The sequence below is a fragment of the Enhydra lutris genome, unplaced genomic scaffold (genome assembly GCF_002288905.1).
Source record: "Enhydra lutris kenyoni isolate GAN:26980312 unplaced genomic scaffold, ASM228890v2 scaffoldscaffold12, whole genome shotgun sequence".
NCBI classification, from domain to species: domain Eukaryota; kingdom Metazoa; phylum Chordata; class Mammalia; order Carnivora; family Mustelidae; genus Enhydra; species Enhydra lutris.
The window spans coordinates 7,803,551-7,820,595 of record NW_019154096.1 but is presented as its reverse complement, the minus strand read 5'-3'; the positions used below and the strand labels follow the sequence as shown (position 1 = coordinate 7,820,595).

At 39.6% G+C, this 17,045-nt stretch overlaps 1 protein-coding gene across 2 annotated transcripts in view; it reads right to left on the bottom strand.

The window, feature by feature from the left end:
* The window catches only part of LOC111145213 (protein kinase, cGMP-dependent, type I), a 1,255,864-nt gene that overhangs the window by 375,304 nt on the left and 863,515 nt on the right, over positions 1 to 17,045 (bottom strand). For both annotated transcript variants that reach the window (XM_022499949.1, XM_022499948.1), the window contains exon 5: positions 4,572 to 4,635. In XM_022499949.1, coding sequence (XP_022355657.1) covers positions 4,572 to 4,635 — 64 coding nt within the window. The remainder of the gene's footprint in view (positions 1 to 4,571; positions 4,636 to 17,045) is intronic.

The following is a 17,045-nucleotide window of genomic DNA, read 5'->3' as shown; positions in this document are numbered from 1 at the left end:
CTGCTCCATCAGTTTCTGTACTGAAGACTCTAGGACTGTTTATAGTGGTAAAAAGAGAGCTTTTTACCAGGGAAAGAGGACTTTCCCTGCATTACTCAACTAGAGAGAGGCACAAGGATCTGAGAAGATGCCGCCATGAACACGTATTGCCAAGCAACAATGATACACCTCATCATACCTTGCAGCAAGAAGTGAGGGCCGGGAGGACCCTGTTACATTAACCTCCTTCTCCAGCCATGTTCCCTGGACTATATAATCGGCTATTTGCTCTCTACCATATTATCAAGTAATGGTGAACTGAAAACATTTCATCCTTGCCTTTTTTTTCTACTTTTACTTTGTCTTTTCAGGAAGTCCAAAGCATATTTTTTGTCTAAGACCTTGTCAGGGCCATGATAGTCCAAGTATCCAATACAAATAATATTAATAATAGTAATAAAATAAAAAAATTTAAAAATACCCACACAAATAAATGTATCATCTAAGGAAACAAACCAAAATAACCCATTATTTAGGTTCAGATGTGCACAAGATCCAACCATATGAAACCGCAGACCCCAAAGTAAAGAGCTTTAAAAGTGTAGCAAAGAGGTTTTTTTTAATTCTAAGACAACCAAATCCAATTTTTTAATGAGTGCATTGGACATGAAACAGATTTCAATAAAAGCAAAGGAGTGGTTTTGATGTGCTTTATTTTCCATTTAAAAATCAAGAGATTTAAATATAGTACCCATGCCCCACTTCTATTCGCATAAAGGGAAATTATGCTATGCCAAGTGGTAAAAAGTGAAATTGTTGGCTTGATTTGCTCTTCAATCTGGCATTTTCCATGAAGTACAGTTTTCCTTGAGTTATCTAAACTTTTTCACCCTCATTGGTGAAAGCATATTCCTACCCTAAGTAACTTCAAGCACTCTTTGTGATATGGCTTTGAATCAGGTTAATCATTGATCATGTTTTCTATAAGGAAATGTTTTTATTTGTAAATTTCTTTAAAGGTGTCACTGCAGTCCTGATAGCTGAGTGAACATTAGGCACTGGGCTTATTCTCCATTGTGCTTGGAGAGGTAAGCACTGAAGGGAACTGTTTCTCAGTTGAAGATGAGCGAGGAATGGTCCCATCCATTTGAAAAATGTCATTCATCAAGAAGACTAATCATGTGTAAATAAAAGAGAAGGAAAGTGTGTTATGTTGTTAGAGTAATAAAGAAGAGATCACATCCTATCTTATAATTTTGCAGTTCTTTTCATTTACACACAGGTGTTTCTTAGATTCTCAGAACAGATTCTAACACTTGACTAATACAAATATATATTTTTTTGCTATAATATATGGGCTAGAATAGAGGTCAATGAAATCAGTTTATAAAGTCAGAGCTTGGTATTCCCCACATGCTCCTAAAAATCCTCTTCTAATTTATTTTACAAACAACAAAATGGCTTATCTAGCAAACCATGTATTTGGAGTACCTAAAACAATCCGGTATGTACTAAGGCTCAGTTTGGGTCATGTATGGGATGACAAAAGTGCATTATGGTGATAATGAACGTGGATAATTAGAAAGTCGCATAAATTATTTCAACCTGTCTTGCAAAATACAACTTAGGAAAATGCTGGGATTATTTTGTTTTATCCAGACAGGCCTTTTGCCAAGAACCTATGCCTACACACAACTCCTCAAAGGGCCTAGAGAGAATGTTTGTAGGTCTCTTTAAAAAGGCAAGAGAGTCAAAACGCAGAGGAAATTTTTCTATTATGTGATATAAAAGGAAAGAAGAAAGGGGCACTAAGTTGCTATACTTGGAGCAAGGGTATTAGTTTCTGATTTAGAAGCTCACAGGCAAGAGCAAACAAGTGGGTACGTCTGTGCTAGAAATCACAAAGGGGATGGCGGCACCAGAAATGACTCACACAGGGCTTCTCTTTCACCTGCAGAAGAGGATGCCCCAACTATCCCACGGTGTCCTCAAGGACCTCCTGAGCGACGCCATCAGTAACACTGTTCTCATTCTTCTACCAGTGACACTTGATAGCTCTCTCTCCATCCCTAACTCCCCTGGCCCAAGTCTGCAACATTCCTTCTGTGCGTTAAGGACAGGAAAGCTTCCCCCACTTTAGGACCCATGTCTGCCCTCCCCTCTGCCCGGCAAGCATGGTATCTCGTATCTACACTTAGACATCAGCGTGAACATCACCTCCTCATAGAGGTCCCCCATTGGTGACCTGGTCCAGAGTGGCTTCATCCCTCAAGGCTATTTTCCCTCCTTACTGCTCATCTGTAACCTCTGCTGGCACTTCTGCTAAGGGAGAACAGCCCTGAGTCCCCCGACTGGAACAGGAATTGAAACAATTCCTGGCACGTGGCAGGGCTCCATAAATATTTGTCCAACAAACAAGGCTGTAACTTCTTTGTTGAAAGCTATAATAATATTGCTTTCCTTTCAAGATAATCTGGGCTTCTTTCATCTTGAGGATATTTGCAGCAAAAAGACAGCTCACTTATTATGCAAGCACATTTCCCTTTAATGTTATGTGACACTGGTATTGCTTTTGTTCTTCCAAATTTGCTGCACTCCATCTGATACATCATTTAATCTAACTTCTCACTGCACTTGTTGATTCAACTTGAGTCGAAGACTTTTCACGCATTGGGTAGTCTATTTATAGGTCTACCTCGCATTTTGTCTGTTGACTTCATTTCCATGCCCTCAAGACAAATATGTGGGCACTTCATCACACATTTGCCTTCCAAGGTAGTGAGGGTGTGGGCTGTGCTAAGGCTCACGCCATCCATCCCAAGGTAAATTAAGGCATCTTTTGATTAGGAAAATCTGACATAACATACAAACCCATTTCTCTGGTCAGAATTATTATAGAGCCAAAGCTCTTGTTTTGCAGAAAATACAGATCCTTCCACAGATGTGAAAAAGAAAGAACATGATTGAAAGATTTTTTTTTTCTTTTTGGTAGGGCTTGATTGGGTCTAGTAAATGTATACTTTTAGTTTCCTTGGTTTTAAAAGAAAAGGGTCATCAGATCTTCAGTGTATTCAGCGAGGAAAGCAAAACCAAAAGAACTGGGAAAAACAATCTTACACCCCAAGAGGTTGCAGGTACAGAGGTCGGGGCATTCAGAGAGAAATCCAGCCAGTATTTTCTCTTGTGAATTCTTTATACCCAAACCTAGGACTCAAATGTGCTTTACTATGCGTTCACATAGTTGACAAGGGAGACCAATGAATCATAGGAAAGCCCTCTTCCACAGGCATGAAATGAAGAATGTGTATATAGGCACTTCTCGGGTTCTAGCGATCACTGAATGACCAGGAGGGTGAGGAGCCAGAGAGAAAAACATTTCACTCCCGTTAACGCACCCCTCCAACAATTCTTCAGCCTCCAGAGACTCAAACCCCCTGATGCACCATCTGTCCTTGGCTCCACTCCTCCCCAAGTGCCTCCCGCTCCTCGCTCCGCTGATCTCCCATGGTCAGCCTCCACCATCCTGCCTGCACCTGCTGCACAGCTCCCCATTCTCTCCCTCCACCACTCCTGGTTTCCTGGCCAAACACCCATCCATGTGTCTACGGGGAATAGGGACCCCAACTTCCAGAAGGGATGATGAGCAAATGCTAATGGCCTCATCACACTGTCCCACCTCCCCCGGGAAGAACCCCACCATATTCTTCTCCACTACCTCAGCGCCACACTGAAAACTCTTACCACCTTTTGCTCTAGCAGAGTCCAGCTTGAGCTCTGTCCCCGAGTCTTAAATGAACTCGTCCTTGCCTATTTAATTTAGGCTTGGCTGGTTAACATCCAGTGGCATAGCAACATACCTGGCCATCACACTGTTCTAGTTCAAACACACCTCCGTTTTCTCCTGCCTTCTCCTCTGCCCTTGAACCTCTCATACCTCTGCCCTCTCCTCATTTTCAGAATGGCCTTGCATTCTGGATCGCAGAGGAAACAGGATACCACAGCAACTTTCCTCCAACTCCTACTACACCCCCCTCACCCCACTGAACCGCACTGCACCCCTGTACCCTTCCTTCCTGGTCTCTGGAGGCACCAGAGACCATATCCTTTTGATTTCACCCAAGACTCTGCCTGGACTCTGCAGGTTCAGAGAATAAGTAACAGTGACCTTTCTACATGCAGGAATACAACCAAGATGTATCCAATACACTCAGAAGCTACTACAACAGTATCTAACCACTAAGCCTTGATGTAAATTGGCTCATCCAAAGCTTTAGCATTCTGGGTAATTAATGCAATCCTGGTTTACACCGACTGTAGTCAAAGAAATACTCTAGCTCCTATTCTTGGAATTCAAAGTCACATTCTATTTGCCACAAGGAGGTTTCCCTCCCTCTGTTGCTCAGTTGAGTTGCACATTTCTAACTGTGGATAAATGACAGATGTGCTGAGCTGCTTTTTATTTGAAGCCAAGTAGAGAGCTCATCCTGGAGCATAAAAATATTTACAAGGTTTCTGTAGTACATGACTCGTCATCACACTGCTGTGCTGGGCTATGTCCCATCTCCAAAAGTTCAAGGACAAAAACCAATTACCTCTTCAAGGACATCGGCAAGCTTACTGAGGATTTCTTCAGGAAGGCTCTGGAATGTTGGGACACTGAAAAACAAAAGAGATGATGCTGAAGCAACTTTCTTTCACAAACAAGGCAGCAACGTGCAAATGCATTTCAGGACAAATAACCTGCAGATAAAGATCAAAGCAGGAACTTAAGCATGACTTGATGACCAACAAGGAAAACGAATGTTGTACTAGAAAGAACTTGGAGTCTGAACAGAACTGAGCTCAAATCCCACTGATAATTACCTGTGGGACCATGGATGCCTCAGTGATAATGGGGAGAAAACCACTTTTTTCCTTATCAGTCTGTGTCACCAGATCTACCACTGTTCCTTCTGCCTCTCTGGGTCCCTCTAGACACTCACACACAAGCACACGCACTCAAGCACACAGGCAAAAAGTTCTTCTACAGGCCAACTCCTGCTCATGCTTTAGGACACAGCTCCATCAATGATATGCTCAGACCTTCAAGCATTCATCCAACAACCTTGGAAGCTTCCTCTCTCCCCAACCCCCTCCAGCTAGGTCAGGTTCTCCCACCATGAGCTCCTGTATCCCTTGCTAATACAATCATTAGAGACTTAATCAGGTATTTGTTCCTGGGTGTTCTCCCTGCTAGGATTTAAACTCCACAAAAAGAAGAAAGATTTATTGGTCTTGTTCAACCCCTGCGTTTTCCATTATTTACAAATAACTCAATAGAGGATGTTGAGTAAAGTTATGAAAACATAGATGTGTGAATGCTTCCTGTGACAATTAGAAAGATCAGATCAGACAGGGTGGAGAAAAAAACCAGACTCGGTAGACAGGAAAATTATTAATTCTTCTTTCCTCCTCTTATTTCCCCCCGCCCCCCACTGACCAGCAAATGAAAATATTGAGTGATGTTAAATGCATAAACCCATGAGTTATTTTATATTTGAAATAGTAATAAACTTAAAAGAAGTTAAAAAAAAAAACACCTCATCAACACATAATTTGTGAGCACCACTGGAAAATCTAACTGGGATATAGAACTAAATTCCCATTTAATCCCATCTCAGTGCTTGAATAGAGAGAGGATACTAAATGAACACATATACGTTTACATATCTGATTTTTGACTTAGCAAATTACTCCACCTTGATTAGAACGAACCAATGCAAGAAGCCACAGCATACTATTTGGATGTAAGCATGGAAGTTTTACTGTTAATTTGTCACTCTGATTCCTATTACTTAGTATAAAGCCTATTGATAAAATCCCAGGGTTTTACGAAGAGGTAGAACAATTCACCCAGGACCATCTGTTCCACCAGATTTACTGCTGCAGTCTTGGCCACGTGGGTTTTAATTTCCAGAAGGCAGTCTATTTCAGCAGCTGGACGGAACTTATCTCAGAAAGAGAGGAAGACAGAGGAAGCTGTTGCCCGAAGTGATGCAGGTTGAAAAATCTAGCCCTTCCTTGTTCTTTTAATGAGCTGTATCTCCGAGTCTCCTAAGATCTAAGAACAATTAGAATGCCCCCCTCCCAGTGGGTATTTGCAGGAAACACAAACTATAACTGAGTTTTTCTCCTTTCATTGTAATTAGCCCCCTTCTTTAGACAGGGGCTCCACTATTTATTTCAACAATGGCTATGTCTATGCCAAGCCATAATGTCAATACTTCAATGTTCTTGAGAGTCTTATCCGTGAAAAAAATAAATATTTGCTTGACTATGTAATACACTAAATGGAAATGGAAACATTAAGTTTTAGGAGGGCACTTTAAATTACCTTCCACAAGTTCATTTTTTCCCCTAGTTTTGAGGCATAACAAAATTAGAAGATACTAAAAGTGTACATCATCATGATAGGATACACATTGTAAAGGGCGCTTCCCATCTAGTTCATTAACACAATGGTCACCTCACAAATTTTGGGGGGTTTTTTGGTGGAAAACATTCCAGTTGTCCTCCTTTAGCATAATTCACAGTGGGATCGATCATCCTCACGGAATTACACATGAGATACAGACTTTATTCATCCTAAACCACAGCTGAAAATTTGTATTCTTTTACTAGCCTTTTCCTGTAACCTCGACCCTCCAGCGCCCTGCAACCACTTTTCTACTGGATCTTTCTCTGAGCTTGACTTTTTTCTTTTTTTTAAAGATTTGACAGAGAGAGATCACAGGTAGGCCGAGAGGCAGGCAGAGAGAGAGAGAAAGGAGGAAGCAGGATCCCTGCCGAGCAGAGAGCCTGATGCAAGACTCGATCCCAGAACCCTGAGATCATGACCTGAGCTGAAGGCAGAGGCTTTAACCCACTGAGCCACCCAGGCGCCCCTGAGCTTCACTTTTATTTAGGTACCACATTTACATGATACAATGTATCTGTCTTTCTCAGTCTGGCCTGCTAGACTTAGCATAATGCCTTCAAGGTCCATCCCCTCTGCAAATACAAACTGTAAGATTTCCTTCTTTCTCATGCTTGAATAATGTTCCATTGTATACTTATCATGATCTCCTACTTAAATGTCTCACAGCCTTCAGCAGCACTTGTTAGTAACAAAAATTCAGGGTGATTTTTAAGAAGAAACACTGTAAAAAACTATCCATAACAACTGGAGAACTTTTAAACAAAATAGAAAGCAAATAAAAAAATAAATAGCTCCACTTTAGTAAACTGCACTGAAAACACTTCTGTAGCCATCTTTAAAATCTTAAGATATTTATTACTGCAAACACTCCATAAGGTCTCTCATATAATTTGCTCTCTAAGAATTATTGGTTATCAGTAGCTTGAACACCAAGAACTGAGAATACTCATAATTTGGAATTCTACCCATGAAATGTGGTTAAATTTCTCCCAAATATGTCAAAAGATTCCACTGATTTGGACATATAATTCAAGATGAAGTTGTTTATGGTTTAGAAAATTTAAGGCAAAATAATTATCAGGACAAACTTTGAGAACATGTTTCAACAGTAGAGGAGTATTTAAATTATGTAAAAATAATTATAATTATTTGCATGCTAATTACAAGTAATTCTTACATATCTATTAAAACATTTTGCTCCCTAAGGACTTTCAACAGGCCTGAAGTTATAGAACACATTTGAATGTAATGTAATAGACATGATTTAATATGTGTAAAGCTTCACCATTGGCTTTTTAAATTTTGTTTAAGATTCATTTTTAGAGAGAGAGAGGGAGGGAGGGGAGGAGGGAGCAGAACGGGCAGAGAGAGAGGAAAAAATCTTAAGCAGACTCCCCAGTCAGTGTGGAGCCTGATACATGGCTCAGTCTCACAACCCCAAGATCATCACCTGAGCCAATTCTGAGAGTCCTATACTTAACAGACAGCATGACCCAGGTGCCTCACCACTGGCTTTTCTAACAGATTGAAGTAAGTACTTGGTATTTGCAATGACAATAATTGAAAATGAGATGAGTGCCATTTGCCAGGCACTGGGCTAGGGATATTATAGAGAACATGAAGGTTCATTTCACAACCACCTTCTGAAATAATCCATTTCACAAATTTCACAAATACAACCTTAAGAATTTCCCTGAGATCACAGCACTCGATGTAGGTGAGGAATGAAAAGGACACGGAGCTCGTCACTTACCCCCTGAGCTACACAGCTTACAGTAAAAGTATTAGCAAATGCCTCATGCAACATTCAAACCAGTTCCATATACTTTTATACAATGATTCGGATATGAATAGTATTAAGAATATGAGATTTATTAACAAGTAAATTTTATTTTTTAAATTTTTGATTTTTTTATTTTTACTATGAAAACAGTTGAACAAATTGAAAGGCTGAAAGAATAGCTCAAGAATCACCTGTATCCCTACTATCCAGATTTGCAACTGTTACCATCTTTGTTTCTTCTACCCTCGGTTTGTCTTTTCCTATGTGTATAGTGATAAAAAGGCTTTATAGATATTTTGACGAAATATTTGATAGTTGCAGATACCACCTTACCCCTAATCTTCAGTTATTAAAAATAAGAACACGTTCCTAAATAACTATAATACATTATAATGCAATCAGAAAATCAACTTCGATTCTGGATACCATCTAGTCTCTGTTTCATATTCAAATATTATTGTTCAAAAATGTCTTTCCTGGTTTTTCTTCTCAAACCAGGATCCAGTAAGATTCTACACATTGGTTATGGCTGTTACATTCTTCTAGTCTCTTATATTAAAAGATCCTTCCACCCTGCCTTCACATGGCACTGACTTTTGGAAGACACTGGGACCACGGTCTCATTGGATGTCCTGCATTCTGAATTTGCCTTAATGACTTTATTTTTGCTAATCTACTCCTTGAAAGTTACAACAGAGGGGAAAGGAAATCCAAGTACAAAAAATTGTATCTCAGTCATTTGTTGATGATATATACATAGATAGAAGATAGATAGAAGATAGATCGATAGAGAGCATATATATTGCATATGCAATATATACAAAATAACATAATCGTATATAGAAGCAGTTCTTGGAAGGTGATCTGAGAGGCTAGGCCGAGACCTTTTTAAGGGGTTCCTCAAAGTCAAAGCAAATAGCTTAAGTTGTAATTTTCACCTTAGTTTTCACATATGTACCACAGAATCCCCCAGAGACTCCATGACATGTGGTAATGACGACATCACTTTGATATATACGTGTGGATTTCATATATACATACACTTATAATAAATATATAATATAAATATATAATATATAACACATATTATATATTATATATACTTATGCTTGTAAGCTCTTGTGTTTCCTAGAATTTTTTTTAAGGTAGTGTGTAGGTTTAGGATATGTGTGCTATTTGCAGAAATTAACTCAGTATAGTTTCAGTAATTCTGTGCTCTTACTAGACATTTTTCACACATGTAACTTTATTATCATCCAGCATATCAGTGTTTTGAACTCCTGAGTAACTATGGTTCTTCAGGCTTGATACATGCTTCTTGTGTCAAGGTGAAAAAGAAAAAAAAAAAAAGAAGAAGAAGAAGAAGAAAACACATGTGGATAACTTGTGTTGCAGTAATTGTTTTATATTTTTTCTTCAAAAACATTTTTTTAAAGATTATATTCATTTATTTGACAGACAGAGATCACAAGCAGGCAGAGAGGCAGGCAGAGAGAGAGGGGGAAGCAGGCTCCCCACTGAGCAGAGAGCCTGAAGCGGGGCTCGATCCCAGGACCCTGGGATCATGACCTGAGCTGAAGGCAGAGGCTTTAACCCACTGAGTCACCCAGGTGCCCCTTCAAAAACATTTTTAACTGTAAAAATTTTGTCTAATGCTGTTATAATTCTAGAATTTTGTAATTATTGGCATAAAGAACTTAATAAAACAAAGTTTATTATCTTTTTGTTCACTTTTAGGGATGGATCACCGACTTTGAAAGGTGAGATTGGAAGACTCCTCAAGCTACAGCTGCCAATTTCTAAACCTAAAGACACTGAAAAACAAAGGACACAGCAGAGAATTTTCTGACTCATGGATGGGATAAATCTTGTCCAAAGCAATTTGGAGACACTATAAATGAGGAAAATATGACAAGAGCTACTTTTCCCCTCAATGTTATAATTTACCTTATTGTCTTACACAACAGAGTATTTCAAAATTAACTTTACCATGCTAGTTATGTCATTTTGAGCCCAATCATGGATAATTCAGGGAAAAGGAAATTGAGCTTTTAAATGTAGTCATGATGAAGTTTTGAGAAACAAAACTGATTTGGTACGGCTTCTCAGATTAACAAGGAGAGCATTTTACAGGATGAGTGATCATCAAGCCCTGGCTGAAGACCTCCAGGACAGCTCAGAGACCCCTGAAGGCATGCAGACTTGACTCCATGCCTGCTGGATGACCTCAGTACAAGAAAGCATTGCCCTGTCTCTGCCCAAATAATACAGTATCTTCTTGCATTTAAGACAGAGCTGCAGGCACAAAAGGGAGTTGAGATCTTCTTTACTGAAATGTACTTCTGCTGTACTAATGGATGCATCTATAGCCATGGCTAGACTTGCTCCTTTGCTTGTATTTACTTGATATCAGAACCAACTGATCATCAAAAAAGATCATCTTTTCTATGAGCACTTGGCAACAGACACCTGTGGTACTGGCTGTTCCCTGTGGAATAACTGTCCATGATGATGGTTTACCCTGGCACAGCGATGCTGATATTTACACAGATGGTGCAGGAGCAGCGGTGGCCCCTCAGCACAAATTAAGGCAATAACACTACACTGCAGCAGGTGCCATTAAGTTCTTCATCACCACTTACAGTTAAAAGTTAAATAAAATGCCAGGGTTACTTTCAAACATTTTTGATGCAACAGTAAAAGCTATTCATCGTATTATGTTTCAATGCTTGAATATGCATTTTTTGAACACTGTAACAAAGTGGCAAGTCCACTTACAGCCCTTCTGGGGCTACTGAAGCATGACAGCTGTCTCAGGGAAAATCACTTGCATAATTGTTGGAGTTGCAAGATGAAGAGTTCCACTTTTTATATGGAACATCATTTTTACTTGGCAGTGACCAACCAACTGTGGTTATGCAGATTTGAGGATCTGGCCGACAATTCTTCAAAAAGAACAAAGTGAGCCTGTGACTTCAATAAACAAAACAAAACAAAACCAAAAAACCAGCAGTATTTGTTGCCAATGATAAAATGTAAACTCTCAAATGAAAATTAAAACATCCGACAAACCTTATCTGCCACTTTGGGCTTAACACCTTTCCGATTCTCGAAGACTCTTCTGATGAGATATCGATGATAGGCAGATGTTAACAAATGGGAGGTTTTTTTTTTTTAATTGGGAATTCTGTATAACTTGGTGAACCAGTATTTTCCAGATGATTGATGCATGATGTTATAAAATCATGCACAAAGAAAGATCTATTCAAAGTACAAGATGAATCAATGGATTTTAATGTAGTTACTGTTTCACATTCCATATTGTAATTAACCTTTAATAAACTACCACTTGTTGGGTAATGCTATAATATTAAATAAAAACATCCAAAATTAGCTGAAAAGACCATCAGCTTACTTCTCCCTTTTCCTACCACATCTCCCTCTGGGAATGATCTTTTCATATAGTTCAGCCAAAACAAGAGAAATTGAACAGATTGAATACAGAAGCAAATATGAGAATCTCTTCCACTAAGCCAGATACTGACAGATTGGCAAAAATGTAAACTCAAACTTCTATCTGCACTAAGTTCTGTTTGTTTGTTTGGGAAGATATAGTCATCTTTATTAAAAATCGGCTACTTTACGTTAAAATATAGTGTTTATTTTTGGCATGTTTAAATAAATTAGTAAATATTTTTAAATATTCTCATTTTTACCTCCTAATATTGTAAATATTGATAGATACAACCCACATAATTTGGGGAACCACTGATGTACAGTGATTTATTGATAAAAACCATGTACGACATGGAATACCTACAGGATATTATTACAAAGAAAATGTGATAAAAATTATGGAGACTCTCAGATAGTTGTTTTTACTAAATCCGCTAAAATTACAAGTAGAGAGTCTTTGCTGGAGAGTATCACAAAGGTAATGAGTACGTTAGGTGGAGTAACAATCTTTATTTTTTTCCTTTTATCTTTGTGTTTTCAAGATTTTCTGTGTTTGGACTGTATTTTTTGTCATACGGAGTATTACAAAATACACAATCATGGTTCCAACTAAATAAAACATACCTGATGGGTCCATTTCAAAGAAAACTATTTCTACTGTTGTTAAAAATACTAGTTTAATTCAATCACTTATTTACTCCCTCAAACTTGAGTGCCTATTATGGGCCATAAATTGTTGTAGGTGTTTGGGATTCATCAACAAAAGCAAAGGTTCCTGTGTACTGATCAAAGAAATAGTAAATAGTAAACATAACATATATCCTACATGTGATATTTTACACTCATGTATATATCATAGAGCACTTTAGGTAAGGGCTCCAGCATTTTCCACCAAAAAAAAAAAAAAAAAAAAAAAAAAAAAAGTCCCACAGGGTAGCAGGGATTACAATGGGAGGGGGTTTAAGATGAAAGATTGAACCTGATTAGGATGTGCTCATTGATAATGTGAGATTGTCGCAGAGGTGACAATCTGAGAGGTGGGAAGGACAGTTAACCGCAGATCTAAGAGAGAGGATCCAGGTAGAGGAACCAGGAGAGCAAGGGGTCTGCAGCCCTTAGTGGATTCTAGGAGCAGCACGGTGGGGCTCTGGTGTCCAGAGTTCAACAGCTGGGGGAGAACGGAAGAGCACGGGCATCAAGAGGGAAGGGGTAAAATGAAGATCAGGAAGGAGCACGTGCCTCTCACCCCCCAAAGGACTTGGCTTCCATCTGAGTGAAACGTGCAGACACTGCAGGGTTCTGAGTGGGTGTGGCAAGGTCTCGCTCCCAAATTAAAAGGACCCTCTCCCAGCTCTGTGGAGAGTCAATGGCCAGGCAGCCACAGTAGAGACTGTAGACCAGCGAGGCACCTCCATCTCCCGTCTGACAGATGGTGGGCGTTTGCAAAAGGGGGAAGCAGTAGGGGGTGGAGAGGCACTTGAACTCTGTGATAGGGTCAGATCAGGCAGCGTGATTTCCTGGTGGATTGGATACGGGATCAGAGGGAGGGAGGCGGAGGAGGGCTTTGTGGTCAGCAGTCTATAAGAACAGTTTATTTTTCAAACCCCACAAACAATTTTTTTTCAAACCTACTTAGTAGCAAAGGGCTTGACTTTATCAGGTTTTCATTTTTAAATATCATCAGAGTATTAGATGTAGTCCCATATGTCTAAGGGAAGACGTCTCCAGCCAAACTAAGTGTGGAGCTAGTTCGTCAGTGTCCTCTACCAAGAGCACAGCATGAGGTGGCAGAACTTATCTTCAGGTAGCATTTGGAGACAGGAAGCCTTTTTATTCTGCTATAAGAAATCAGCTCAGTATCAAGTTGAATGCCAAGAATATCGACAGGTACTATTTATTTCTGTGCCAATGGCTTCCTACAGCTCATGCCAATTGAATAAAAGCGGAAATCTCTGACTTGCCAAGGAAACCAATTTCTACTGATGAAGGATTAAGTAAGGGTTCTTCTTCATCTTACAGATATCTGAGCCTTCCCCTTAATGAGCTCACCAATGCTTTTTTTTCCCCCTCAACATACTTTGCTCCCCTGATGAGATCATTTGGCAGTGATCCCACTTCAGTCTGCTATGCAATGGTCTTGTAACTGATCTTCCTTCCTGGAGTCTCGTGTGGCCCCCCTCTGTGTATTACTCACTCATCACTGCCAGATTTATTGTCTGCTGGCAGCATTCAGCTCTTACCACCCAATGGCTCCAACCTCCAAAGGCTAGCTCTTATCTCACCAGATTCTAAGAATTGCCATTCTTCCTGTGTATAAGGATACTTTAAATAAAGCAAACCATTATGGAGACATCATTGAGGTATAATTTTATCATCTGCGTGATACAATGCAAACGCCTTAGCCCGGACCGGTGGGTAGTGAGTAAGCATATGGGCCTCCGGATGGAAGAGAATCAAGCTGAGTTAAGCTCTGCTGCTAATTACTAGCTATGCCCCTGGCAAGCAGTTTGACTTCTCGAGGTCTCAGCCTCCTTCCCTTAAAAAAAGGTGGGATAGATCTTACCACCCACTGCATAGGGCTGTGTTGAACATAAGCAAAATAGCAGATATTAAGTATTAAGAAAGTTCCTGGCACATAGGAAACATCCAATAAACTTCAGCAGCCACCATAATTATAAACATATTTTTGTTCTAAACGTTATCATTGTTTAAGACCTTCAATAATCAAAATAAATGTTCTAATAGGTCAGATATAAATCTCAGTATAGACTCAAGAGTGCTAGAAAATACACATTTCTTCACTCTCTTCAATTAAGGTATATTTGATCTGGGGTAGGAACCCTTCTTTCTCAGGTAGCTATCTGAAGACATTCATTGTTTAGTCCTTCCTCAAGGTCACATCCAACCCAAGAGTCAGGTCATACCCAGAAGGTAGAAAGTAAAATCTTTCATCTCTCTGCTTTCAAGGTCACCAAGGACCCTTGATGTCCAATGGCTCTCTGCTTTTGTGTCCATAGATGACAAAGGGCATCTTGAATTGTAATTCCTGCCATCAATTACATTAGTCATTTGAATGGAGACATGTCAGATGACTAAAGAGATGCGGGAGAATGTCCTAGAATGCCCCTTGACCCCTTTGGTCAAGCGGGGAACCCTGGTGCTTCTAGTTAGCCTTCCCAGGTGAGTCTATGCAGAGAAATCCATTCCTGGAGAGTGATTTACAAGGTTCTTCTTTTTCTCCATTTGACTCCGGATACTCTGTAATCTCATTAAATGCATTTAGGCTTTAAAAAATAAATAGCATCTATCTTCCAAAAGTCTCTAGTATTGACCACAAATTCTCAGATCAAGAAATCCACATGTTTACTGCAGCATTATTCACATAAGCCAAGACAGAGGAACAACCTAAGGAACCCATCAATGGAGGGAGTGGATAAAGATGATGTGAGATATAGATACACAGGTGTCTCTATGGTATGGGTTATGTATTAGAGTCACACATACAGAGGTGATAGACACAGACTAGTATTCAGTCATGAGAAAGGAAGATGTCCTGCCATTACAGCATGGATGGAACACTGAGCACATTTTGCAAGTGAGAAAAGTCAAACAGAGAGCGCCAAGTACTGTAAAATATCACTTATTTGTGGAATATAAAAAAGCCATTTTGGTAAAAAAACAAAAACAAAAGAAAACCAAAAAAACAAAAACAAAACAAAACAAAAACAAAAAACAAAAAAAAAACCAAAAACCCAGTAAAATAGAGGTTACCAGGTCATAGGGATGGTGGGGTCAGGGGACGATAAGACATATTTAAGGATACAAACTGACAACAGTAAATAAAAATATTAGTAGGCAAGTCATGAAGATACATATAATGCTCAGCGTAGTAAATCCAAGGCAAGCAAACTGGCTAAGAGTGTAGAGCTTAATTATTCCAGCCACTAGAAGAAAGATGTGATGGAGGTGATTATTGTCACAATGGCAAACAAATTACAATATATAAATGTATCAAATTAACACAGTGTACACCTTAAATGTGTAATGTTATATGCCAAATATAGTCGATTAAAAAAAGAGAGAGAGCCTGCAGATCTGTCTGGAAAAGAGGAAGGGGTGTAGTAACAGGGGAAAAATTTTCAGCAATTTATACATGAATAAATAAATCCATCACTAGTATTTGCAGAGGCCTGATGTCTTATGCAACCAAGCACTGTCCACAACAACCACCTTTTCCCACAATACACACACAGACACAGCTACTTGTCTCGTCTGCACTTGGACACAGGGTGGACAATAGCAGGGTGGGAAGAAAGGAGCTGAGGAGAGGTCCAGGCAGACCTTGGAAGTGAGCTCAAAGCTATCCAGGCAATGGACTTCCAGGGTCCGGATCCCGGCATGTGGTCTAGCAGGGACTCTACCCAGGAGAGAGTAGGGAGGGACCCTTCTGAAGTAAAGGGCTCTGGAAAAGGCAGCTCTAGGTCCTGTGTCCTCTTCCGCCCTGCCCTCAGTGCCCTCCATGAGTGCTGCAGCCCAACACCCCCTGCACACCTTCTGTCATGTCAACCCTTCTAGGACATTCTCCCACATCTCTTTAGTCATCTGACATGTCTCCATTCAAATGACTAATGTAATTGATGGCAGGAACTACAATGCTTAAAAAAGAAAACCTATAAAACTGTTATCCCTGCAATTTTCACTTAGACGAGGGTTCTATTCCATCAGTGAGGTGTCTTTCCTACGACCCTCACACTAAGCAGCATGTGTGAGACGCCAGTCACTTGCGCTCTGGGAGTCTGTTTTCACCTCTAATACAGAAATAATTCTCCTGGCCTGAGCAATCTCAAATGCCATGAAATACTGTGCGAGACAAATTTGTCTGTTTGCCACTGAACAAAGACCAGCGATCACATTACATAAGCACAATAAAAATACTGAAAGTACAGTCTTAAAAAGCATCTTCTAGAACTATGAAATATCCAGCTACAAACTTCCAAGTTTGATTTTAATGTTACTCAATTCTGCAAAATCACTGCCTTTTCCAAAGTACGTACTAACCTGTTAGACAAAATCCTTGGTCAAAATGTCCTAGAACAGTGGTTTCCAAACCTGAAAGTCATTAGGAATTCAGATTCAACAATTCATGGAGTGGATTCTAAGAAAGCAATGTAATTTTCAAAGTGGTAATAAAATATAAATCTGTAACATAGTTTTTATCATTTTAATGTTTTTTAGGTATACAGTTCAATGGCATTAAATATATTCACAGTGTTGTGCAAATATCACCGTCCTCCATCTGTACAATTTTTTCAGCCTCTCAAACTGAAACTATACCAATTAAACATGAACTCCGCATTCTCCTCTCTCCCC